Here is a 27,646-nt window from a genome sequence, read left to right as displayed (position 1 = left end):
AGAATCACACTTCACCTCCAGACAGACAGACAGACAGACTTTATTTCTTTATATTATCATGTAAGCAGTGTCACTTATTATAATGTAAATTTCTATTGTCACCACAGAATTTGATCTTTGAGTGCTCATTGAGTCTGATAATGCATGTGTACCTTGGATGAAGCCTGTGTTTTTTTTATCAGAGCTTATCAAATATACAGAGCTGAGTAAACACTGACAACATTCAGTATAAAAATACACACAGTGGTGCTCATATGAGGCATGTGTGGGACTAATATAAACAGTTTCAGGGTTTGTGTGTCTTTCTGCTCCTTTTCCTTTGTGTAAAGTTATTTTGTGTTATGTAGAATAATTTTGCTTGTTTGTGGATGTGTTTTGTCTCCATTTATTTTGTCATTCTCACTGTGTGAAATGAAAGAAAAACAAAGTGCAGACAAAACCATAACTGGATAACATTTGGTAATGTAATATAACACGGGCCGCAAATTACAGTGTAAATGTTTTGTATACACTGGAGACTCACAAAGACAAAGGTACTTCATGTCCTCAGCAGGTACTCATAAAGAAGGAATTGAAAAATTGGCATGTAGGGAGCTTCAGAGTGAAGCCAGGAACATTTTTAAAGCTCTTTATTCATGAAGCTTTGTTTTTTACTGAATTTCAAACACACTTGAATGAGCTGAGCTCAGCACTTGAGTCCACCTCAGGCGCGCTTGTCTTCTGTTTTTACCATGAAGTCTGCAGTGGTGTACATCCTCAAAAGTAAAAGTAAACATCATGCAAAGAGCTCAAATGCTTCTACAACATGGCTCATCTGTGAACTTTGCACTCTGGCTGCATGCCATAAACGATAAATGGAATGGAACCGACCTGCTTCTCACTCACTCACTTTACACAGTATCCAAGCTTCCTTTTATACAGTAAGGGAAAACAGACTTGAAACTCCCATCATCGATCTTAACTTTAACATAAAGAATGCCTCCATCTATGGTGTAAACTATAGTATAATGTAATACAGTAAAGTATTGTATTGTATGAGGATACCATGAAGCAGTCTGGCCATTCTCCTCTGACCTCTGACATCAACAGGGTATTTTCTCATCGAGAACTGCTGTTCACTGGATATTTTATATCTCTGATAAACCTTAGAGATTGTGCAGGAAAATCCCAGTAGATCAGCAGTTTCTGAAATACGTCCCGCATTTTGAACTTCGGCAGGTTGTCTTGACCTACATACCTAAATGCACTGAGCGGCTGATTAGATATTTGCAACAGGTATAACTAAAAAAGTGGACAGGAAGTATATAACCACCATAATATGTAAACTGGGCCAATAGTTATAGCAAGTCACATATCCTAGTATTTTTTTTCTTTTCTCCTTTTCCTCTCTCTTACATTCATTTGTTAGGTGCTGGGTGATTTAGATATTATCACCATCATATATTCTCAATTATCCCCCACTCCAATTATTAGTAATATCAGAGGATAATCCACAGCTCAGTCAATAATGAATTAGTGATAATTACTGCGTATGTAAACTTCTTTTTATGATGCTTTATATTTTATAAATGATCACAACCTCTTTATATTATATTATATGAAGTACCATCCTAATGATTAGGATGATCAGCTGAGGTGAGTATAATTAATTAGTTTTATTTATACAGCACCAAATCACAACAACAGTCGCCTCAAGGTGCTTTATTTTGTAAGGTAGGTACCCTACAATAATACATACAGAGAAACACCCAACAATCATATGACTTCCCATGAGCAAGCACTTTGGCGACAGTGGGAAGGGAAAACTCCCTTTTAACAGGAAGAAACCTCTGGCAGAACCGGGCTCAGGGAGGGGCGGGACCATCTGCTACGACCGGTTGGGGTTAGAGAAGGAAGGCGGGATAAAGGACATGCTGTGGAAGAGAGGCAGAGATTAATAACAAGTATGTTATTAATTTGATGCAGAGAGGTCTATTAACACAAAGTGAGTGAGAAAGGTGACTGAAAAAGATATACTCAATGCATCATGGGAATCCCCCAGCAGCCTACACCTATTGCAGCATAACTAAGGAAGGATTCAGATTCACCTGATCCAGCCCTAACTATATGCTTTAGCAAAAAGGAAAGCTTTAAGCCTTAAAGGTAGAGATAGTGTCTGTCCCCCGAATCGAAACTGGAAGCCGGTTCCACAGAAGAGGGGCCTGAAAACTGAAGGCTCTCCCTCCCATTCTACTTTTAAATACTCCAGGAACAACAAGTAAGCCTGCAGAGCGAGAGCGAAGTGCTCTAATGGGGTCATATGGTACTATAAGGTCATTAAGATAGGATGGGGCCTGTGTGTGAGGAGCAGAATTTTGAATTCAATTCTGGATTTAACAGGGAGCCAATGAAGGGAAGCCAATATGGGAGAAATATGCTCTCTCTTTCTAGTCCCTGTCAGTACTCTTGCTGCACCATTTTGGATAAACTGAAGGCTTTTCGGAGAGATTTTAGGACATTGTGATAATAATGAATTACAGTAGTGCAGCCTAGAAGCAATAAATGCATGAACTAGTTTTTCAGCATCATTCTCAGACAGGATATATCTCATTTTAGAGATGTTGCGCAAATGGAAAAAAGCAGTCCTACATATTTGTTTAATATGTGCATTGAAGGACATATCCTGGTCAAAAATGACTCCAAGGTCACTCACAGTGTTACTGGATGCCAAGGTAATGCCATCCAGAGTACGAATCTGGTTAGATACCATGTTTCTAAGATTTTCAGGGCCGAGTACAATAACCTTAGCTTTATCTGAATTAAGGAGCAAAAAGTTAGCGGCCATCCAGGTCTTTATGTCTTTAAGACATTCCTAGCAGTGAAAATGTATGCTATGCCTTCTGACGATACTGCCTAAGGGAAACATGTATAATGTAAGTAGAATTGGTCCTAGCACTGAACCCTGTGGAACTCCATAATTAAGCTCAGTGTGCGAAGATGAGTCTGTTAGATAGATATGATATAAACAACTGCAGCACAGTACCTGTAATATTTACAGCGTGCTCTAATCGTTCTAATATTATATTATGGTCAACAGTATCGAAAGCTGCACTGAGGTCTAGCAGGACAGAGATGAGTCCACTGTCAGAGGCCATAAGAAGATCATTTGTAACCTTCACTAAAGCTGTTTCTGTGCTGTGATGGGCTCTGAAACCTGACTGAAACTCTTCAAATAAGCCATTCCTCTGCAAATGATCTATGAGATCTTTGACAGCTACTCTTTCAAGAATTTTTGATATGAAAGGAATGTTGGAGATTGACCACTGGGTCAAGACATGGCTTTTTAAGCAACGGTTTAACTACAGCCAGCTTGAAGGCCCTTGGTATGTAGCTGATTATTAGAGATAGCTTGAAGCATTGAAGCATTAATTAATGGCAGGACTTCTTTGAGCAGTCTTGTAGGAATGGTGTCTAAAAGACATGTTGATAGTTTGGAGGAAGTAATTACTGAAATTAACTCAGAAAGATCATTTGGAGAAAAAGACTCTAAATAAATGTCAATGGTGCTGACAGTAGCTGCAGATAATATTACATCTGTGAGATGATTATGAGTAATTTTATCTCTAATGGTCAAAATGTTATTTGTGAAGAAGTTCATGAGGTCATTACTAGTTAACATTAAAGGGTTGGCTCAACAGTGCTCTGACTTTTTGTCAGCCTGGCTACAGTGCTGAAGAGAAACCTAGGGTTGTTCTTATTTTCTTCAATCAATGATGAATAGTAAGATGTTCTAGCTTTACGGAGTTCTTTCTTATAAAGCAGCAAACTGATTCTCAAGGCTAAAGGATGATCTTCTATATTTGCTCTAAATTTGCCCATTTCCTCTCCAGCTCTTCCTCTCCAGTTGTCTATGAGTTATCTGCTTTAAGCTATGTGTTTGAGAGTTATACCAGGGAGTCAAGTACTTCTGATTTGAGGCTCTGATATACAATATCCAGTGTCATACAACGTATAAGCTTATCTCGGTATCGTCCTATTTCTTTCTTTCTCTTTCCTCGTTGCGGCACCTGCCAAAGGGGGCGGGGCCACTGATGTCACCTGGAGCAGTGTGGAGGAACGGGCCAGCGGGGAGGGGGGATGATTCGCCTCTTTACTGGAAGGTTGTCGGTTGTTACGTTGTAACTACTCGCCTCTCATCGCAAACGAGCCGCACAGCCGAGCGGGCTGACGTTGTAGCTTAACTGAAGTCTCGTTAGTATGTGCAGCGGCGCATGCGAGGCGGTTTCCTACAAACATTCCGGATTTTTGTGGATTTTCAGTCGGTAAAAGAAGTCGAGCTTCCGCAGGAGGATACAGAGCAGCAAGATGCGAAATATGATCCTGATGGCGCTTCTGCTGGTTCGCCTGCCAACAGGTGAGGCTTTAAATGTTTCTCCAGCAAACGCACTTTCTTCCTCATACATGTCGCTATATGGAGGTGTGCGTCGACTAAAGCAAAAAAGTCGAAACGAGCAGTAATTTTTAAAAGTTAATTATTATTGGCAGGTGTAAACAGGACAAGGCCGACCTGTGGTCACGTGACCGCTCCACTACTTTTCCGTGGGGGTTTGTTTAAGTTGCTGTAAACAAAAGAGGGCCAAGGCGACGTTTATGTTAACCCCTCTCTTTTTTGAGTTTTTATTGATTTGTAAAGGAAAGGAACTTTCAGCTAACAGTTTAATAATAATAATTTACTGTCAGCGGTCTGCCATCTATAATTGAGGACTTATTTGGATTAATGAGTCAAAATAACAGATACAGACCATTTTACACTTTTTAAATCCGATTATTCTAACCTTAAACCACTGGTTCGCCTTTTTCTGTAGTGCCAAGATGTTCATATGGGCTAATAGACTGTGTTCAACAGGATCCATGAAGGGATTTTATTAATAAAATTTAAAAATGACCTGTTTAGCAAGAGTGCTTATGGCTGAAAATAGCTTGATATCGTTCAACAGTTTCCCATGATCACAGGTGTGGCCCAGTGTAATACTGTGCAATCTTTACACTGAATGTATCACATTATGTCAGAACACAGTAAAAATAATCTTTGTCAGATAAGTAGCACTGCAGCTGACTTAATTATCACGCATCATTTTATTAACATTAAAATTAACATTTTATTAACTTGTATCACAGACTGGTTACTATACCCATCATGACTTCCTGTAACTGTCCAAAATGACAGTTAATCTAAACATGTTTTTTTTTAATGACACAAAGGGGAGCAGGAAATAATTGCAAATATTCTGTTTTGTTCTCCACCGTTAGTGAAACTGTTTTTAAACTGTTGGTCAATGAAAACAAGTAATTTGAAGATGCCTTGTTTAGTGGAACTGCAGTATTTTGTGCCATAGATTGTTAACGCAGCTATGATTTAAAGGAAAAAAGTACCAAATACTTTTAAGAGCTCACTGATCACAAACACTTTGTAGTCAGGTTATTTTTAAACACCAGTAATCATTTATTAGTCCTGCTATAAATATTCCTGAAGTCAGAAATGCTCAGTTATTGTTCAAAGTATTTCTTAGAAGTGTTTAATTTGCAATTTTGCCTTTTTTTGCACCACAAAAACTGTGTTGAATTATCAACTACAATATAAGGTAACTAACTGATCTTTGAATTTGAACAACCTTATATTAACTGGAGCTAAGAACTCTTGTCATGGAAATGCAAGTCTCAAAAACTTGTACAAATAGTGGCAATAACCGGCAGACCCACAAACTCAAAGAATTCGTCATCAAATTGCAATTAAAAATTGTTTTGAATCTCCAACAATGCATCTTGCAGATATTTTGCATAATTTTGTATCACTTTATGGTTAGATTTTTTTTTTACCTTGCGTCTGTTCGTGGTCATCTTCGTGGTTGTTCCTGCCATTTTTGCATTTTTTTCAGTTCTTTTGAATAATATTTTGGCTGTTTTGCATGTCTTCCCATGTGTTTCTGCAGTGAGTTGAATACTTGCTGTTTGTGTTTCTAGGGGTTTCAGTTCTCTTCAGCTCAAACTCAATAAAAGAAGCAACTTCAACTATAAGTAGAAATATGAACATAGTTTCTGCTCCTAAGTATCTTCCTACCGGGTTTTGCTCATTTACATGTTAGCCTGACATGTGGGAACCAGAAAATCTACAACTTGTAATTCAGTATCATGTATTCAGTATTCAGTATTTGCATAGTGAGGAGATAAATTCATATTCATATTATTATTATTAGCAAGTGTCTTCTTCAGTTTAAAAATGGCTCTGTGATGAGAAGATATTAAGTATTGAACTGAACAATCTCTAAAAAGAAGACTCGCAATATTAACTGCAGAAATGGTTTAAAGACATTTTTCACATAGTTCCTAACATTTAGTGCATCAACAAATTTTAGTTTATAACAAAGATAATAAACTGTGGAAAATAACTGATTGCAGACTTTTTTTTGAGTATTTTGAGATATAAATCTACTGAGTAAAGCTGGCATCGTTCAAGAATAACTGAGGAGAAAGTTGATCATTTTTACCTTTAACTTTAACTGATACATTTGTCCATCAGCAGATGTTTTTTGTCATCAGCTTGTTTTCCAAAACTTGCCATTATAGATCGTGACTGAAGGCTGTTATTACTTGTAATAATAGAGTACAATCTGCGCACAGTTAAGCATTTCAAGCGTAAACTGTTAACCAGTTTGGTCAGATTCTTTTCAATCCATCACTCAGCAGCCATCGCACGAGGTCTTTTTTTTGGCTGATGGAATATCAATTCCAATTGTGTGTGTGTCAAATCAGTTGTTGCTGTTTAAGTTTTTAAAGTTCAATCTCACCGTTCTCCCTTCCTGTGTCAGAGCTGCTGTCCGTTACAGTGAATGTTCCAGAGACGGAGAGGAGGACGATGCTGTTTGCCTCTGTGATTTTGCGCTGTGACTACTCAACCTCAGCGAACCAGCAGGACGTCCTCGTCTCCTGGAAGTTCAAATCCTTCTGTAAAGACCCTGTACTAGATTACTACTCGACAGGTGAGGCTACAGGTGGAAGAAGAGGGTGGTACGTTGTTATTCTGTCATGAGGTTTTCCCTTAAGCAAAAAATTCTATAAAATGGGCTACATGTTAATGATACACGTACTTTAAAATGAGCAGATATTAACAGATTAGACTCTTTCTGTGCTTTGTTGGTGTGTTCATAGTTTGTAGTTTCATTTTGTCAGCATCCATGCCTGAAGCACTTTCCAGCTTTGTAATGGCCACAGCGTTTGTTTTATTAGAATCACCTTCGTTCTTCAGTTAAAAAACTTTTTAAAAACAAAAAAAATTTTGTGTTGACAAAAACTGCAACGTGACTTGCTGGTGAAGGCGTATACCAGCGAGGCAGTAATTTCTGCTTCTACAGTTCTAGTCTTCTGCCCGACTGGATGAATGACTCCTGTGGATCACCTTGTTTAATATTTAACTGAAACTTTGACCCCTTTTTCTTTCCTTTTGTTGCTCAAATCTTTGCCGCAAAGGATTCAGGATATGAACTCCCTTTTCTGGTCTCAGAGTCCCGTGTTTCTATTATTGTAGACCAAAGGATTCAAATGTGCAAGTCTTTTATAAATTACCAAAAATGTATTCAATATTGACTTAGATCCTGATACAAACCAGTCTTAACAGCAAAGTAAATCAGTTGTAGCTATCTGTGCACAAAAAGGTAAGTACATTTTTCAAAATGTTATCAAACAGTATGTTTTCCCTCTTTTCTAACCTTTTTTTTATTAATGTGTTTCCACATCAAAGCTCTGTTCTTACAAATAAAACCAGTGCCTTCACTCCAGCTGAGTAACATTTTCAATAATTAAAAACTAATCTGAGACAAACCCGCTCTGCAAGTTAACTGACACTGAAATGAATTATAAGTGAGTGAGTAATCAAAATGAAATAAAAATAAAAACTAATTAGAAAATATAAAAATGTAATAACTTTGATAAATAATATGTTTCTAATATTATAGTTTTCATCTTCCATTCAAAATTAGCTGCTCTGCTCCCAGTACCCATCAGTGGGGTTAGTCAGATGCTGCCACTTTCGCGTCAGCAAGCAGGGTAAACGATGGGTTTACTCAGAGAGCTGATAACCAGATTCGCTGAATGCTTATCCAGATTGCCAGTGTTAGTTTAAGTGACTCCAGATAACGGAAAGATAACTTAGGTATGTTGATCTTGCTTTGTAGTATAGGGCCCTGGTTGTGAGAGCGTTGAGCCCCGGGTGAGAGGTGGGGAGCACCCTGAACACGACACAAGTTATTCAAAAAGTCACTAATTAAAATGTAATTCAGCTGGACAACATTTCAAATAAGTCAACAGTAATTTTCAAAAATATTTTGACAAACAGAAAGATGCGCAGTGGATCCAAACATTGCATATCTGAGTTTTAACTTTAGGCTAAGTATTACTGTGGTTGTTAGTAAAGGACCCAAATGCAAAACCTAAGAAAACAAAAACCAACCTTTTTAGGTTCACAGCTAAATTCAAAGTACAAAATCCACAGCGAGATAACAAATGACATCCAAAGTTTCCAGGGAAAAACCCCAGGGATACAGTGACAGCACAATAAAAGAAAAAGTGTAATCAGGATTATTTTGGGGGTGGCTGTAGCTCAGGTGGCAGAGCAGGTCAGCCACTACTGGTGATCGGTGGTTCGATCCCAGGCTGCCTCCTGGCTGCATGCCAAATATCCTTGGGCAAGATACTAACCCCATGTTTGCCTACTGGAGGTGGTCAGAGGGCCCGGTGGCGCCTGTGTCCGGCAGCCTCGCCTCTGTCAGTGCGTCCCAGGGCAGCTGTGGCTACAATGTAGCTTACCATTGCATGTGTGTGAATGGGTGAATGTAGTGTAAAGCACTTTGGGGTCCTTAGGGACTGAGTAAAGCACTATACAAATGCAGGCCATTTACCATTTTTTTACCATTATTTATACACAGAGGACTGATGGGGGATGGGACACAGATGAGAAGTGAGATGTGAAAACTAATCAACAAAAGGTGAAAGCAACCAGGGTATCAGGGGAGGACAGACAGGGAACAAAACTAATCTTCAAGTAAAACAGGAATTAACCTCCAACATGTGCTTATGAAGTACAAAACAAGAAAACATAACGAGACCAAGAAAATACAAATACAAGCAGAGGGGAAACCATTATGAATATCAAAGAATACAAAAAATAAAAAACCCACAACCCGACACCGCTGAAAATCCCAGGGTCCACACCAGAGATCATGACAAGCGTGCAGTGGTTTCCATTGTGTTTGCCCTGTTTCAGTGTGGTGTGCATATAGACACACCCAATCCTTGCATTCCTTTCCACACCAACACATACGGAATTACAGAATGTCTAATTCCAGCCTGCAAGGCTCTGCATTATGCATATTTTCATAAAAATTAAAATCAAATTTGTATTTTTTTTAATTTTACACAGGTTTGAGGCATCAGCTGTGTGTTTTTAATCTTTGTGTGTACTGTTTAATTTTCCTTCATATATTTAATTCCTATCAGACTGTTTTTCAGTGGTTTAAGCAGCATATTGTAGCTGTAATTGTACAATGCAAAGAGTTAGAAATAAACTATGTACTTATATTCCTATTTAAATAATTTCCTTTTTTTCCTGAAGCCTATCAGGCAGCTCTGCAGCTCCGTCAGGACCCCTCCAATGACTGCCCGGACCGCCAGCGCACAGTTCGTACTGTGATCCAGAAACGGGGCATCAATGAGCCCATCCTGGGTGCAGAATACAGGAACCGCAGAATTACAATTCGAAACAGTATGTTTGATTACATCATAACTATAATGCTGCAGTACAGTCTAAATGTATTTCAATTTCTTTCACATTTCAGACTAATGTGATGTTTTCTGACAACAGCTGCTGATCTGGTCATCACTGAGGTGATGTGGTGGGATAACGGTGTGTATTTTTGCACCATTGATGCGCCCGGTGACACAACAGGGGACTCGGATCGTGAAGTCAAGCTCATCGTGTTCCGTAAGTCCCCTCAGTCGCTTCAAGTCGAGTTATTTGAGGTAGTAAAATGTAAAATATACTGCTATATCAGTAATGTTGTCAGTAATTATGTTTTACTGTCACCTGCTCCAGACTGGCTGACGGTCCTGTTAATCATCATCGGTGGTCTCCTGCTCATCATGCTCTTTTGCATATGCTGCTGTCAGTGCTGCCCGCAGAATTGTTGCTGCTACGTCCGCTGCCCTTGTTGTCCTCGGACATGCTGCTGTCCAGAAAAAGGTAGAAGAAATGCTTTTTTGGATTGTACATTTTTAGCTGTAGCTCTATAGGTGGCAGATTCACTTCACTAAATCATGAGAAAGAGACTTCTGTTGCCAGAAAAGTATTCAAACATGTAACTATGTGCCAAAGTAGAAATACCGCAGCTGAATAGGCTTCAGCTGGAAATCTACGTCATAGCTTACAACGCAACCAGAAACAGCTTTTAACCCCAAAGCGTAACTGTCCATATAACCTGACACGCACCTCCTGAGAAATGTAACTACACACCGGGTCGACACAGCTCTTAACTATTGTTATTGGATAGTTTAGCAACATCGATTCCACCTCAACGCAGTTTTTGACTTTATCAGTGAGAGAATAACAATAATTGCATAATCATGACGTAAATATAAAGACTCAGAATTGTTAGCAAATTTTTCGAAGGACATTGCTGAAATCAAAATGGACGTGAGGAAATGTACAGAGAAGTGGAAAAGCCGGAGGGACATTGTATATCTTTACAAATATTAATCACAGTTAAATTAAGAGGGGATGGCAGTAAAAACTCTGGAGTTGTGATGTCATCAAGTACACTGCCGTTCCAATTGTAGAACGATCGCGCTGCGTTCTCGGGAAGTCCGGACTCCTGTGTGAACTTCCGAAGTCCGGACTAGCGAAAAGGAGAGTACGGACTTGCGTACTTGAGTATTTAGAAACAGCCTAACAGTCTGCAGTCTATGGACTAACCTCAGCCAACCCCAGCTAACAGTGTTAGCTTGGTGGCGAGTAGCCTTCATTAATAGTAATAAAAATCACACAGCAATAGTACACCGAAGATACTGAAGTTTCACCCATCCCATTCTTCTTATGAGGTGGTGTCCAAGTAAGAAATGCATTCCTGCCCGTACACTGCTCGCTCTGGGTCCATTGTGTAACTGACACCACCAACATTAACAGGACGCTTACATTAGAGCCTCTTATTGCGTGTTTTGTTTTGATTTGCAGCAATCAGAATCAGAGAAAATGTATTAATCCTGAATGGAAACTGAGTAAAAAAAAAAGAAATTTAAAGAAAGTCCGCAGGTTGCACTCAAACCCAGGCCGGCCTCTCTCAGCTATACGACATATGATTACATGCTCATCCAACTGAGCTAAACCTGCACCCAACTGTTTTTAATCACTAAAATTGGAAAAGGCATAGAGTGGGCATAGGCTAACATATGAAACAAGAAATGACTGCCGTGTATACTATTTCCACAAAGTAACTGTATTCTGATTAACACCTATTTAAATGGAAACTGTAACGGAATGTAGTTACTCATATTTTTTATTTTAAATATGTAACGCTGGTACATGTATTCCGTTACTCCCCAACACTGTATATAAAACACTGGGATACGACTACATGGTAAAAAACACATAGACACTTAAAAGTATAAATGTGGGCAATGACATCGGCGACTTACGTAGATCTCCGCAATGGCTTCCTGCAGAAGTCTAAATCAGGCATTAGTTAAAAGTTTAATATTTCACAAGTATTATCAGCCATGTATTTACATTTTCCATGAGTCATTTTTTTTAACCACTTATCCAGTTCAGGGTGCCACTTAATTTAATAAACATGTATTTGTACCATCGGAGGAAACCACAGTGCATGGAGAGAACCCATACGCCGTATCTCATTATTACTGCATAAACCATTTTGCAATTTTAAACTGTTTAATTATTTTTAAGTAAGCCTGTAGTCTAAGATAAAGAGCGTTATTATGAGTCGATATAGATCAAACAAATTTAAAATCCATAGAGAAAATTTTTTAAATGTTTGATGAGGACATGAATTGTAAATGGTATGCAGCACTGTTCTTTTGAAGGTCACCGCAGCTACCAGATGTGTCATTGTGTTTCATATAATCCTATGTGTGTGTGCAGCCCTGTGTGTTCTCGAAAATATGTGAAATATGCACTCTGCAAACACATTGTAATTATGTGCCCTTCTCACGGCATGCTACAAAAGAGGAAATATATTAGTAAAGAAATGTAAGCTGAAATTCCCCTCAGTTTGTTTTAAGACAGAATAGATGGTCCAGTGTACTTTAAATACAAGCAGTATTATTATTATCCTCTGCTGTAAATCAGTATCTGCTGGTTAAGTACCCATATCAGTCTTTTTGAACTGCTTGCTCTGTGTGCTTTGACTTCAGCTGTGATGGAGCACAAGATGCTGAAAGAAGCTCGGAAAGCTATGTTACCCTGGATGAATGGTCAGCCCATTTATGCTCCCATCAGCTCCAATGCTTCCTCCCAGGGCGTTCCCATTCTGTATTCAGGTGAGTGAGGGAAAGCACAATAAGACTTGTCCATAATCCTTTATTTGCAGTGACGTAAAATAAACCCCCAAACAATGTGGAATTCTGCATATGGGCATCAGAGCTTTTATTCACTTCAGCTGGTGAAGGTAGCAGATCTGCAGTACAAGCCTTTGAAGCAGGCTTGTATTGCAGTCATGCCCTTGTTATTATTTATTTATTTATTTTACCTCTGGTTGTAATGTGGTTTGTTTCCACCACGTGAACTCTTTTTTTGCAAGAAGCCTCGATTTTTGGAATCTGCTCTTGCTGCCCTGTGTGTATCTGCATTATAACAGCGTTAAAACCATAGACTGTACATAAAAGACGATTCAAAGCTGCCTCATTGGTTTGTGCACTCTTGCTTTTATACACCTGTTTGTATTTTTTAAAATCTGGATTTGATATTAGTCAGATATGGAGGGCACTGCATGTTCGTACAACATGCATCGTGATAATTTAGCCCTGACCTGAAACATATTCTGCTTAATCTTCTCTTTTACTTTAAAGCTGATGATAAATCACAAGATAAACCTCATGTTGTATTCAGGAAGTGTTGAAACAAGTGATTGAGCACGTAAACAGAAAAATGTTTACTAAGGCAATAAAGCAAGAATAGTTATTCGGTAAAATTATATGCAGTCTGATTTCTCTTTGCAGTCAGAGGAGTTGCCCCCTGCTGGCCAATAGAAAGAATACTGGTTTAAGACTCTTCTGTACTGGCTTTGTCTTTTTTATACAGTCTGTGTTTAATACTGGTTCAACACTTCATGTGAGCATTTCAGTGGTCACAATGGCTTTCATTCTAAAACGTTTACATGCAACACATATGCACCGGCCCTACAAGCACTGACAGCAGCCCATTCGTTCATTTTCATTACTGACACTGGATTGCTCAATCAAATCTCTTAATGTAATTGGGCCCGCCCCTGCCTTCCCTGTGCACTCATGCACCTTGCAGAACAGACATCTCATGGCATGAGAATAGTTTCTTTCCCCAGGCTGTTGGACTACATGCTACAATAACAACCTTATTTAGTCAGCCTATAACAACATTGCACACCAGATTCAGTTAAAGCACTTAATCATAGGCTTACTTATTTCTTATTTTCTAGTTGTACTCTGTATATCTGCATCTCTAAGTAGTTAGTATATATTCCTTTTCTGTGTGTTTGTAATATATATATATATATATATATATATATATATATATATATATATATATATATATATACATATACTGCAAATACCATATGTTCTATTTCTGTACCACTGTTTTTTGCATCATGACACTGCGACAAATTCCTTGTTTGTGTACAAATTTGGCAATATTCCTCTAAACAATACTCCTCCCTTCAAATGTCCAGAGAATAACTTGAGTTCATGTAGGTTCAACAGTTGTTGTTTATCTTCTTAATCGCTGTCAGTTTGGTTTCAGATTCATACTCAGACTACCCAAACAAGCACAACTTTGCCATGGCTCCCATGCAACTGTCACCCATGGGCCTACAGCAGCAGCCGCCGCCTCCTTCTTTACACTATGGCAACAGCAGTGTGCGTGGCAGCATTCATGGTAACAACCAAGTGTTGGAATACTTCGAGAATCAAGTGAGAGGGCTTGATGTCATTGCACCAGGGATGGCTCCTCATGCTGTCCAGAATGTGCCTCCATTACAGGCTCAGCCTGCTCCTCCACAAGTTTCCTACACACCAGGGCCTCCGAGTGTGTTGTCAGCACTGGATGAGATGGGGACGAGAGGGATGGAGAGAAGAGTGATCACCCTGCCTCCTATTATTCAGCGTGTACCCAGCTTTTCTTCACGCAGGGGCCCTGGTGGTGGAGATGGAGCTAGGGGGGCTCTCAGGATGTCCAGCCAGTCCAGTGGGAGTACAAACCGCTCAGCAGGTGGTTTCCACCGCAACAGTCGTGGATCAAGAGACAGATACAGAAGTGCCTCTCCTCCCAGGCGGGGAATCCTGCGTGATTACATTGATGATTCGGATAGGGACAACAGGCGGGGAAGAGCATCTCACAGGAGGAACGAGAGAGGGAGTTCGTCCAGGCACCGTGCCCGAAGTCGCGATGACCTCATGGATGAGCTGCAAAGCAGAGCTCCTCGTAGGCAGAGGAGCTACTCACCTCCCCTGCACTGCAACGGGTCCTGGAGCTCAGATGAAGAGGACAGTATGAGAAGAAAAGGAGGAAAAGGGAGGGACTGGTCAGAGTTGCCTCCCAGCTACCACTCCATCGACATTCAGCCTCCACGCAGTAACAACCAGAGGAACTACGACCGCCTTTCTGTAAGATCCACACACAGCTAGTGACACACTCTGACCCAGTGGCGTGTCCTTTTATTCTTCTTTTATCTTGCATGGCTTTTAATATCCCAGCCACACCTTTAGGTTGGCAGTATCAGTCAGTGCACCACTGTGATCCTACAACGACTCCAGAGTTATTGTATTTTAACTGAAATGTGTTTAGAATTCTGATCGAGGACACTGAAATGATTCAGTGTATGAAATGGTTTGAAGAGGTTTTATGCAAAACTAATAGCAAAACTATGAGAAAACTATAAAAGCGGGCAATTTCACAGAACTGCATTTAGGGGTTTTAATTAATTGCAAATTAAGCAAAAGACTGATTTGTAGAGATTTTTTCATACATGTATACCTGAAGGTGTGGATGAAGTGCCATTAATTTAGTCTTAACTACTTTCATTTTTTATTTTCTTCTAATGTCTTGGTGCTTTTCTCTAACTGTGTGCGTCACCTCATCTTAAATTCTAATTTCACCTTTTTCACTTTTCTCTCGTAGGATCGAAGCTCCCATAGTAACACCACCGTAGTCATCTGAAACATTTCTGTCATTTGATCTTTTCTTGAAAACGGTAAAAATAAGGATGAAGAAGTCGGTGCCTGTTTGGTCACCTGGAAGGAACAAAGATGTTGTTGATTCATTTAGTAGTGTAAACATACTGTATGAGTATAATTGTACCCTGCGTGTAACGGCACCAAAAATAACTGTTCGGGTGATGGTGTATACTGCAGGTGATGTGCAGCTGCATGAAGTCATATTATTGATTGTTATTAATATGATTGTATGGGATTCTTGTCCTAGTTCTCCTGAATTGTCTTATGTGTGGTGATGGATTTTTTGGGTTAAGTACATTTGTCGTTGTAAAAAGGTGCCTGTGCTGAAAAAGATCCAGGACTCGCAGAAGAGATTCCTACTTTCTAGTTTTACTTCCTGGTTAAGCATAAGTTTAATAAAGATACAGTGTTTATTTGTTTTTATTTTTGTTTTGCTGTTAAGTTTGTTTTTTACAGTAATTTCTTTTTTGCCTTCCTTACGCTATTTAAAAATTGTTTTTATATATATATTTTTTTTTTATCCATTGTACGTGGATAAAGCAGTAACGGTAGCAATGGAAACTACATTTGCAGGAAGATGGACTGATTAGTGGATGTTTTGAGATCTGGATGCACCCACACCGAAATATAATTGTGACTGGATTTTTTTTTTTAATAGAGATGTAGCTTTGTTGTAAAGTATGTGTTTTTAATAAAATCTTTACAATACTGCCTGCATGACGTGGATTTTATTTCATTAGTCCTGTTGTAGTAGCCCATTACCTCAGGGGTGAGTGGATTACTTGGACATTGGGGATACTAAAGTCACATATCAGTTTGCATTATGAACTAGTATAGTTTGCAGTGGCAATGTTTTAGTCATATTAGTCATTACAACAGCACAATCGAACTGCCTGAGAAAAGAGAGTAAAATATTAAAAACCATGTAGGAGGAAAGTAATTCAAGTTTTTAGTACATGTGATAAATGGCCGGATATAGCACCTATTTACAGTGACTGAGCACTGCAACCCTCATTCACCCAATCACACACAGATTCCTACAAGCAGTTTTTTCCTAACCCTTGTCTAACATTTGCACTCGCACTCTGATGGATGCATCGGGGGCAATTCGGGGTTCAGTATTTTCCCAGAGGATACTTCAGCATGCAGATAGGAGGAGCCAGGGATCAAACCACAAAACTTCAGATTTTTAGATGGCCCACTTTACCACCACAGTCTCTGCACAGCTGAACAAATGCCAGGTGCTTTGGATCTACAAAGGCAGCTAATGCTCAGTTTTTGAATTGTTAAAAGGGCAAAAAGGGAATATGAATGTATTCATCAAGAATTAAACAGTAATAAACAAACATGGCACCGTCTCTCTAATTCAAAGATATTGATTTTGTGAAACTATAGGTAGGAGTGATATTACTCTTTATACACATGGCTGAGACAATGACTGTGTAAAAGAAGGTTTCCTGGATGTGTCATTTGTCATATTATTATTAACCCACAGGACCCCAAATCCACATTATAATCAACATTCACCCTGGGAAAAAATAAGTGAGGGAGCCAAACTGGCTCTGGATGTCCTGGTTACTTCCCAGTAAATAAGACACAAACACTCTTTAACTCACAATAGAAGTGAAGACCAATGACGTTACATCAGGTTTTATTTAACCTTGTCTTTGTTTAATCTTTGCTAAAGAAGATCTACGCAACGTGCTCTTTTGCTGGTGACTTCACTCGGTGTTAAAGACAGAAGCTGCACTCTAATATTAAAACAAGTAACTATATTCAGCATTTAGAGTGGACCTATAGGAGGTCTGAATCCGAGTAATACAAAGAAAAAAGAATCACTTAATGTTCATTGCTTCAAACGTGGAAGTCTGATTTCATGTTCTGAAGTTCTTACTTTTTTTACTCTTTCAATCTGCTCTTCTGCTAACAAGTGACATGTGAACTGTTGTTACATCAGTTAATGTCCTATAATTATCTGGAGTCTAATGCACAAGTGAGTTGTGTTGTTGTTGTGGGTGGCTGGCATGGTGCAGAACTGAATAGCAGACTGACGTGGGAGTGAGTCAGTCGTATTGCGAGTGCCTGTGCTGCAGGATGATTAAGGTTGTGATTACCTTGGCACTGATTTTTATAATTATGATGATATTCAGGTGCCACACAGAGGACACATGACTGATGACTGGGAAAGGCACTGCAAAACTTACCTGGAAGAACATGCATCCTAACTGGGTTTGTGTGACGCAAAATGGCTTCTCCAGAGGCGTTATGTGGCAGCCAGATAACAGCGCCATGTGGGGATGAAAATCATATTCAAGTAGAGTGGATTCTGTTTTTCCACTATAGATTCTCCATTAAAGCTGAAAATACTGGCATAATTGTCTGACAACCAGGTGCACAAGATTTTGGAGTAGAGTATTTATAACCTATAGCTAACAATACTTGTTGGCCTCTTTTTCATCTCCCACTTTAACTACAAGATTGTATCAGCATCAGTCGGGTTTGTTATTCCCTCCCTAATAATAATTTACTTTAAATTATTTAACCTTAAATTCTGAAAATGTATTGTCGTGACAGAGATATACTAAAAGCCAGTCTGTGTGCTAAATATTTCAGAATGTAAAGCTCATTTAAAAAAAAAGTGTTACTCTGCGTTTCCCCAGACAACACTAATTTCACAGCTGAGCTGCTGTCTCCTGGGAGCCCAGTGCATTATGGGTTACATCCCAGTGTAAAAACTGTGACATCAGATAACTTTATTCATACTCTGCAGTCTCCTGATGTCTAAGAGAAGTCCTATACTTGTTCTTATTAACTGACGCTGCAATTATTACGAAATATATCGCTGCAAAAAGGATTGAAAGTATAAACTGCCTTATTGAAAAAAAAAATTCAAAAGTTGTTTTATACATTAAAACTTATGAACTCACAAATCTAGCCTCATTTATCTAGCAGACATTAGGAAGTCTAAATGTTCACACTGAGAATCTCTGATGTATGTTATGCACAAACAAGGCTGACAGCGACGTCACCCACATAGTCCCAGGGGATGACTCACCTGTGTGGGTGTAGCATGGGCTAACATTAATTATTAACAATGGTACGGGTCATTATAAGTCATGTTAAGAGTGTAAGGCCATGAGAGGTCCTGAAAATGTCAGCCTTAATTGCCTTTTTATTTTTTAATACTTTTAAATCACACCCATCTTTTTTTAAGTGTGAAAATAAGGTACCTGTTGATTTCAGACTTTTTAATAAAAAAAAAAAAATTGAATCCATGTTTGCTGTAATTCTGTAGAGCTTAGTACAAGGTCTCAGATCTGGCCTGCAGGTGGGGCTGTGGACTAAGTTAGTGAAGAAGTAAACGTCCAGGAAACACCGGCAGACAAGAGGTTAATCTAACAGGTAGATCGGGCCATTTTTCAGCGTTGACTCTCGCTCTCCACATACTGTGTGTTATAAGAAGTTTATTTTTAGCAGTTTGATGGACAATTTCAGGAGATATTCAGGTGATACCAAGTGAATGACTCTATACTGCGATGTAATTTGACCATTTCATTTTACTTGAAGTTCAAGTCATTCAATGACAACAACAAACTCGTCCTTACAAATTTATTATTTAACATAAACTTTTAAGAGCTGTGAAATGCTCAATCACATGAAATATTCGTCCTTAACTGAATAACAGCGATCATGATGAACTTTCAGAAGATATTCTGCTTCCCTCCCTCTCAATTAAAAACCAAAGAGGATTAGGGCCAAATTCTTTTACCTCAAAATTGTTACTTTACGGTCAGAATTCTGACTTTTTACTCAGAATTCTAAGATTAAAGTCAAAATTCTGACTTTTTTCTCAGAATTCTGGAAAAGAAGAAAACAAGAAGTGCCCACTTTTTTTCCAGTGGCCCTAATCCTCTTCCGTAATTAAACATTAACACTTAAATCCAAATAAAAACGGCATCAAACAACCGGCTGTCTGACAGCCTCACCACACAGCCTACACTTTAACCATGAACCGGTTTTAGTCTTTATGTTGGGCTCTTCATTGACTCGTGTCCTTCTTAGTCCATGGTCTTATCACTCCAGGCCATTGACTTCCTCTTGGCCAATTCCATCCAGGACGGCTGACCGCTGTCAGACATGGATTGCAGCACGGAGGGCAGTGTGGGTGATGATGACGGTGATGAAGAAGACGCTGCATTTTTCCGTGACCATCTGTCCTCACGCAACCTTTCTGCAACTTTGGTGGGGCTTAACTCTAAAAAACGAAACGCAGAAAAAATCTAGGTCAAATGGGTTCAGTAAGAATATTAAAAAGGTGTTTGTACAGCAATGATTTATTATCACTCTGAGCAAACACACCTGCAAGGTTTACTGCTTGTCTTTCATCTGTATCTTTGATCACAGGTGCGTTTTTTGCCATGGTAGGGGATTCACCTGATCCCTGCATGTCTGTATGCGTTTTCCTCAATTCCACCTAAGAACACACATTCAGAACAATCTTGTCAGTTCAAAACATCCCTATTATCTGTTCATGGCCTGCATTTCAACCACCGTGAGAAAGTGCCATAAAAAGTCCAGAAACAATCATAAATATAACCTGCTAATAAACCCAGTCAAAATCATCAGTTCCATTGCAATAAAACAATATGTTGGTAGCCACCAGGACACCAAATGAATGACGGACACATGCTAAGCTACTGTTATAGTTGCCAAATAGAGAATTGGAGATTTTCTAAACATTTATATTTTCAAATGGGCATAGATCTGACTGCCACAGACAGCAAGGGGAGGTCAGGCAGCACTGTGAGGATGGCAAATGATATGAAAGATAGTTATAAAGAAGTACCACAAACCCCCTTGGGTCCAGGCGGTGTGGTCCACTCTCCCCGTCTCTCTAAAAAAGCAGCCTTCTCGCTTACAGAACCAGACCAAAATGCTCTTCGGCTTGTGAGTGGCGGAGCCTCTTTTTGCTCACTGGCTTCTCTCTCCCCTCTTCCTGAGGCAAAAGCTGAAGCAGAGGCTGACGAGGCCGCGGGAGCTGAAGTCTGCGCTGAAGATGTGGGCTTGAGCTGCTGGGCAGACTGGAGACCTCGATTGCTCCAGGAGGATTGCTGCTGGCTTGAGGAAAGGTAAGACTGCGCAAGAGACTGTGTGGCGCCGCCTTGTGCAAACTGAAACGAGGTGTCTGTTTGTGAAGGGGAGCGCAAAGGAGAATGGGTTGTCCACGGATTGGTGGTTACCACTGAATGTGAGGCAGACTTAGTTGTGTTCATCTGGTCTTCACTGGTGTGTTTTGACATTTGTGGATCTCTGGAGGCATTGGACAGCACAGGAGATGCCTTCTGTTGCAGAAATACTGGCGATGTTTTGACAGTCTGTGCTTGGCTTCTGCTTTGATTAGTTTCTGCCGATGGCTGCTTTGCAGCTTGCACAGTCTGTGTCTGTACTTGTGTAAAAGTCTCTGTGGGATTTGTGGGCTGTGCTTGTGCTTGCGGTCGTGCTGAAGATTGCATGTTTGCCTGTAAATTTCCTGCAAAATCTCTGGGGAATCTACTAATGAAAAGCTGTTGAAGGCTCTTGGTTTTTTCCACGGCCAGAGCCATCCAGGACACCTCAGATGAGGTCGCCTGCGGGACAGGTTGAGGCTCCCGGGGTGTAGCTTCTGCTTCTTTTGGGTTTGCAGGCGTCGTCTGAACGTCGGAAGTTTCGCTGGCAAATGGAGCATTATGTTTGACTGGAGGAGAGAAGCCAGATGGGGTTTGATCTAAGGGAGACACACAAATCTGTTAGATACGCTCGGCAGCACTGTTACCGTTAAAGTTCGCCCGGGTGGTATCTTAATGAGTACAAAGTTCCCCTGTGATCAGTAAAAATCTTATCTTCCTAGAGTGATTATTTACCATGTTAAACGGCAACAAGAGTGCACATCTGTGCAATATTAACTCTGTAATCAGAGAGATAATGGCTGTGAGACGCTGCTTCACTATCAGTGTGAATTTAAAGCAGAACTCCAAATTAAACATCAGCTTATATAATCAGTGTGATTCCAGTGTGATATTTTATGCGTTATGCTATATTATTACATATTTATTTAATTTAATTTAATTTAATTTAATTTAATTTAATTTAATTTAATTTTATTTTATTTTATTTTATTTTATTTTATTTTATTTTATTTTTACTTTACAGATTTTGCCTAATTCTTAGCTTTTTCCTTTTTGGTCTAATTTACTTAGCTGGATTTTTCTGAATTTGCAAGACATTTTTAAAAACTATTTTGAGTACTTTCAAACCTTCTACATGACAATGTTAGGAGCTCTGAAAGACTCACCAGTTGGTCTGACCTCTCCAGAGGAGGATGGCATCCAAGACGCATTTGCTTGCAGCTTTTTTTCACTTATTTCTTGGCATTTTTGGTCACCTTGGTCCTCACCCAGTGCTGACTTTGAATGCCTGTTAGAAGACGTATCAAGCCGAAATCGAAGTGAATGAGATGTGGAGCGCAGTTTGACACCGAAAGCTGTTTTTCCTTGTTCCTCCTGGGGCTCCTTTGCTTCCACCGCCTCTTCCACCTCTTCCTGGCTGCTCTCGATCTCCTCCGCCTCAGCAGCGCCTGTGTCTGCAGGTGCATCTTTATATGCTGTCACTGATTCCACCTTTTTGAAGCTGTCACTCCTGTCCCAGGGAACAGCTGAGGTTTTAGGTGGTGCGCCTTCTTGACGAAACCTTCCTAAAGCAAAAGGATGCTCTCTTGGCTCTTTAAGTTCCTCCTTTTCCCTGTTTTTCTCCTCCATTTCCCTAGTGATCCTGTTCCTGGCGTCAGCCCGTTCCAAAACTCCCAAAAAACTGCCCGATCGGGGTCTTTCTCCATCTCGGTTTCGCGATGCAGTGACAGAAAAGTGGAAAGAGCCAGATCCTTGGGCATATCGTTTAATTCCTCTTGTGGTCTCGCTATCACCTTGAACCTCCTGGCTAGCAGAGGAAGACCTGAATGCCATTCCTGAGGCATTATCATCATGAGGCATTAGTTGCTTCTCCAAATCCCCTTGTCTTTGTTCCTTCAGTCCTGACTCTATGAAGGACGAGTGTGGACGTTCACCAGATGCTGAACCCACACGTCTGCGAGGTTTAACTCGAGGTACTTGGGAGGCTACCGTCTCAGGAAGAGCGTGGTCCTGTTTGGAGAAACTTTGACTTGTTGGTTTGGGTACCGCCTCTGATGTGACTGGTGTCACTTCTGCAGATTTTGAAGGAAGACGCTGATGTACAATGGGAACGACAATTTTTTCTTCTTCTTCCCTTTCTTTTTCTTCTTCCTTTGTTTCCACTGTTACTTCTTCTTGAGCACCAAGATGGTGTTTTAGTTCTATGACAGGCTCGGGTCGGTCAATGTTGTTCATGGTGTCTAAATGAGACTGAGAGATGGTCTGAAGATAAATAAAAAAAGAAAGAGAGATATGAAGGGCAGGAAAGTGAAGTGGCGGTGCACTATTTTCTTATACAAAGAGCATACAAGAGAGAGAAATAACTACAGCAACTTACCGCGGCAGCTTTCATCTTAGTGCTGGCCCTCTGGTTTCTGGGTTTGATAGACATTCGGTGGCGTGCGGCAGAAGTGTCTAAGCGGGACGCGAACTGAGCCGGTGTTCTAAAATCCGACGGGACCTCAGCAGCAGAAGGAGAAACAGAGGGGACGGAAAGAGGAAAAGCATGGGATGGAGTCAAGGGAAGAGATTTGATAGGTGCAGGTTTGGGGATGGGTGAGAGAGTGCGAGATGTTGGCTGAGATATTGCCTGCAAAGAAAAAAAGGCCAACAAAATCGCTGTACAATCCTGCAAACAACGGGCTAAGAGAAAGAACTACAAAATACAGTGTTTTGGATTATTATGTCAATGTATCACACATGGTTGTTTGTAACCTCTATTACCTATCTGATATTCTATATGGAGTTGAGCCAAAGAGGCTTGCAGGGACAGAGTTTAACAGTGCACCTTACATAAGAACCCTCTGGCTCCATCACTGATTCAACTTTTGGAAACAGCATTTCAGATGACAGATTCCTTTCTTGAAGTTTCTGTCCAGTCAATCCCACGTACACCGTAAATCCTCAGGAGTGTCCAGACCGTGCATTAATCTGTGTCTTAAAATAGTCCCCAACATATGCACCACTTTCTCCTGCTTAAATAAAACGTTTTACAGTGACCAGCTGTTTTAGGGATTACTGTGCTATATACTGTTTTCTTAAATGATGCTATATATTTATAACCCCACTTTTTTCAGTTATAACTATAGTAGGAAAAAATGGGAGTACAGCGCTGGCCTTTTTTATGGGATATGCTGAGAATAAAAACACTTTATGCTTGCTTGTTAAATTTAAACAAATGCAAATCCTGCTTTTAAAACCACGCATCATCTAATCAGCAGGATTATTCACCTTTGTAAGGGTTTCCTGAGATGCAATGTCTTCTCCTGAATCATGAGGAGGACTGTGAGGAAGTGACTCCTGGCTGCTCAGATCCGCTGGACGTCTCATTGGCAGGACCATAGGAGGTGGGCCCAAATGCATTTTCTGCTGCTGAAGCGTCATCTGTGATGACAGAGTGCAGCACGACGATTTTAATAGAGTCACTGTTACCATATGTTTAAACAACAGGCCTAAAATAAAGAAGTGCCGTACCTGGAGAGCTTTGATTTTGCTGTGAACATTCTCCTGAGAAAAGACCCTGGTGGGTTCAGGGTCTGTCATGACCAGGTCATCCAGAAAGATGCTGTCGTGGGACAGCGCCCGTGATCCCATGATGCCCTGTGCGCATCTAAGTGGAACCAGAAGAAGGACGAGTCAAAGTAAGGACAAGTAAGTGAATCTGAAAGAGAATTTTTCAAAAGGCGTCGTGTCACGTGAACACTCACACCAAATCTTCTTCTGATCCGAGATCTTTTCCTGCAGTGATGTCACTGGCTGACTGGCTGAGTTTGGCATTTCCTTCTCCGCCTGCTCTCTTACTTTTCCCAAATAGACGAGTTTTCAGATCCTTGATCTTGGATCTTTTACGTCCTAACAGAGATTGAGACCGAGACAGATCCAGATCCAGGTCACAGCATTTCACGCGCACGTGAACAAGGAGAACTCACGTGCTCTCTATTTTCTGTTTTCGAGACGTTCTATTAATGAGCGTCTCTTTCACATTTCCCTTCATGACGATGTGTTAGCACTCTCAGGTTAAACTACGAGACAGATCACCTCACCTGCAACGTCCTCTGCACTTTCTTCTGCGTCTCCCGAGAAAGACTCCATTGGTCTGATCTCTAAAAGAAAAAAAAAGTGTAGAGCAGATGACAGTTAAGTGTTCAGTGGAAAATACTTCGCTTGTTGTCTTTGCAGGAGTAAACATGGACTCAAGGTTCAAAGGTTTATTACTGTTCATTATCAGTTGGGAGGGCTGGGTGAGGACAGTCTGTTGTCAAGATGAACAACGTCTTAATCGATGTTACATGCCAAGAAAAAACACCCCAGGTACTGCAGAGTAGGAAGAACGTGGATTTGAAGCATGGCATCGCACTGTACAGCCCGACAACACATTTGATGAACAAAGCAAAAGCTAAAATCTTCCTTCACTGCTTTACCATCTCACAAACATCCTGACTGAGTTGGCGTGCTACTCTATGCTAAAGTCAGTTCCAATTTTTTTCATAAAGACCAGCCTGACATTAGTATATCCCACCTTTTGCAGGGTGCTGGTGTATCTAAGGAACTGTTGTCAACAGAGCATGAGGCTGTATAACTGCCTGATAAGACAAGATGTGCCAGCTTATGAACAAACAAGCAAAGTCCACGCTGCACCTCTCACGCCACCGATTACACCCTTTTCACTCGATCCTCAAAAAAGTTGCGATCAGTTTAAGCAAATCAATTTAAACAGTATGTAAACCTCAGACTTGATTTCCTCTCCGCAGTGAAGTGCTCCCTGCGGTTTCACCGTTCACTGAGCTGAACTATAGCTCCCAGAGAAACAGAGGATAATCCGGTGGATTATTGACATTGCAGAGAGATTCTTGTAAGATTTCACAACGCCGTAATGATCCACAACGCTGCAACATTTCTCCACCAGGTGACATTCCCTGGGGGAAAACACACACGCACTCCAGATGGGGAGGGAGGAAGAAAAAAAAGAAAACAACGGCTGAACTTACCAAAAATCTAAAACCAAGGACCTCAACTTGTCCCTCCTGATCGTCCTCCTCTCTTCACGGAGCGGTCTTGTATCAGCTGTGTCCCTGCCTTAATGATTAAACCTCAGGCTTACCACATCTGCAGACGGAGGGAGATACCGAGGGAAGGGAGTGAGGGAGGTGGGAAAAAAACAGGCTGGGAGAAAAGAAAGAAAGGGAGAGAGAGAGAGACAGAGAGAGACAGAGAGAGACAGAGAGACAGAGAGAGAGAGAGAAGGTCACTTCCTGACAGGGTGAGCAAATGCACAAGAGAAAAGAGGACAGATGAGAATGTGTGTGTGTGAGAGAGAGAGAGTGAGAGAAAGAGAGCGAGAGCGAGAGAGATACTCTATTACATTAGTGGCACACTGTGGCCCTCTGTGCTAAGCTCCTTATAAAACGTTAACCTGATTTTAGGCCCAGAAATGAGAGTAGAGGGTATAAAAATAAAAAATAAAGCTCCAGCTGGAAAGAGGACATGAATATAGGAATTATGGCTCATAGAGCTGTTTACATATTGCACAGGCTCGCTCACGCCCTTCCGATGATCAAAGAGCGGAGGCTGTGGGTGTGCTGTGAGTGTTCAGAAATGAAATAAATAAATAAAAACAAACAGGAATCAGCCACCTCCCAGCACATCACATCATTTTCACCCAAGACTGTTTGGCCACAGTCCTGAAGGTGCGGTCTTTAAAATGTTCGTCTGGGACCTTTGCTCCTCTATAACTCCCACACACATTTTTCACGATATGCGAGACGATGCCTCGTTTCGCAGCAACGAGATGACACATTGTTCCTGCGAGTCCTACTTCCTGCGCATTCACACAGGACAGTACTGGGAGATGGGAGAGCTAATCTAGGCCACTGGGCTACAATCGGCGAGAGGGAGGGCCTGCAGGAATTGGCATGCGAACGCTTGCATCTGCATCCATGTGTCTGGAAGCTTGGCTGAGCAGCATCTCCAATGAGTCTCCTTATAGATAAATCCTCGTCTCTCCCACCAGAACCCACATCCAGCTGGGTAACATCTGGATTACATCCAACGGGACGCATGCACCGTGATAAGAGCCCACAGTGACATAACAGTCTGGGATGTGGTTTTATTTAATTTCCTCATTCATAGATTTATTGTCCATAATCTACACATAAAGGAGAATACACACACAAGCTGATTTTTATCTTATAATAGGGATGTAATGTGATTATGGCTATTATCTGCTATCATAGGGATGTTGTTTGTAGATAATAAAGCATCATACACGTTTATTGCACTTTCTGCTTTTGTCATCACAGCATTTGTCCCCCTGACAGAAAGAAAGCAAAGGTACTGATTTTTAGCAGTATATGGCAGTCTCTGATTCATGTGGTGTTGCAATGGATTATAATTTCTTCCTCTCACAGGCCAGATGAGGGCTGTGCATATCGAGATTAAGGCCGATAGATAATCCGATCACAGCGCTGTTTGAACTCACGAGGGTTACCATTCATTCTAGCAAATGTGAAAAAAATGTGAGGGAATTTTCTTTGGGTTTTTTTATTTTTTCACTTTTATAGACAACTTTTTTTGGCAAGATGTTTCCATTGCTTCATCCAAGAACAATTAGCCGATATCTGAAACCACTGAACAAGCTTTCCCCTGCAGCTTATCTGTATTTAGTTTGGGATTCTGGATTCAGATAAGAGTTTGATGGTAATTGTTAACTAGATGTCAGTGTCTTACATGCATGAAATGTTGCACCAATACAGAGCCAGCAGAAACAGAAGCAGCTATGGCTACAATATAGCTTTGGGACATAAAAATCAGTCAAAGATATTAAACATGTACATCTCCGGTAATTGTAAGTGTTAATAACCTTATCCAGAACTCAATAATTGTGGAAATATGTAGGTTTTTAAGGAATCATGAGTTCAGTGCTCCATGACTGCTCAATCTGCTGATCCATGTAATATGTATGAAAGCTATGAAGC

The 27,646-nt window shown here is 40.5% G+C and overlaps 2 protein-coding genes across 6 annotated transcripts; one reads left to right on the top strand and one right to left on the bottom strand.

The window, feature by feature from the left end:
- Positions 1 to 4,116: 4,116 nt before the first annotated feature.
- ildr1b (immunoglobulin-like domain containing receptor 1b) lies at positions 4,117 to 19,227 on the top strand. The gene is made up of 8 exons (XM_085135460.1): positions 4,117 to 4,393; positions 6,846 to 7,016; positions 9,644 to 9,793; positions 9,893 to 10,012; positions 10,124 to 10,270; positions 12,454 to 12,579; positions 14,036 to 14,898; positions 15,413 to 19,227. The coding sequence occupies exons 1-8, from the start codon at positions 4,345 to 4,347 to the stop codon at positions 15,449 to 15,451; spliced, it is 1,665 nt and encodes a 554-aa protein (XP_084991586.1). The 5' UTR covers positions 4,117 to 4,344; the 3' UTR covers positions 15,452 to 19,227.
- cracdla (cracd like a) lies at positions 19,220 to 26,090 on the bottom strand. Of its 5 annotated transcripts, none has more exons than XM_085135452.1 (11): positions 25,661 to 26,090; positions 24,716 to 24,775; positions 24,380 to 24,524; positions 24,147 to 24,282; positions 23,904 to 24,056; positions 23,011 to 23,262; positions 21,800 to 22,895; positions 20,322 to 21,232; positions 19,897 to 19,942; positions 19,828 to 19,857; positions 19,220 to 19,723 (listed from the first exon to the last, which is right to left on the bottom strand). In XM_085135452.1, exons 2-11 carry the CDS (start codon positions 24,762 to 24,764, stop codon positions 19,527 to 19,529), a joined length of 3,015 nt encoding a protein of 1,004 aa, XP_084991578.1. In that variant the 5' UTR covers positions 24,765 to 24,775; positions 25,661 to 26,090; the 3' UTR covers positions 19,220 to 19,526. The 5 variants fall into 5 exon arrangements, 4 of the variants coding, with proteins under 4 accessions (XP_084991578.1, XP_084991577.1, XP_084991576.1 ...); XM_085135453.1 differs by having other exon boundaries at positions 19,638 to 19,723; positions 20,315 to 21,232; XM_085135451.1 differs by having other exon boundaries at positions 19,828 to 19,942; positions 21,800 to 22,883; positions 25,661 to 26,089.
- Positions 26,091 to 27,646: the final 1,556 nt, after the last annotated feature.

This window comes from Neolamprologus multifasciatus, chromosome 16 (genome assembly GCF_963576455.1).
Source record: "Neolamprologus multifasciatus chromosome 16, fNeoMul1.2, whole genome shotgun sequence".
In the NCBI taxonomy this organism is placed as follows: Eukaryota; Metazoa; Chordata; class Actinopteri; order Cichliformes; family Cichlidae; genus Neolamprologus; species Neolamprologus multifasciatus.
This window is presented reverse-complemented; position numbering and strand designations above follow the sequence as displayed.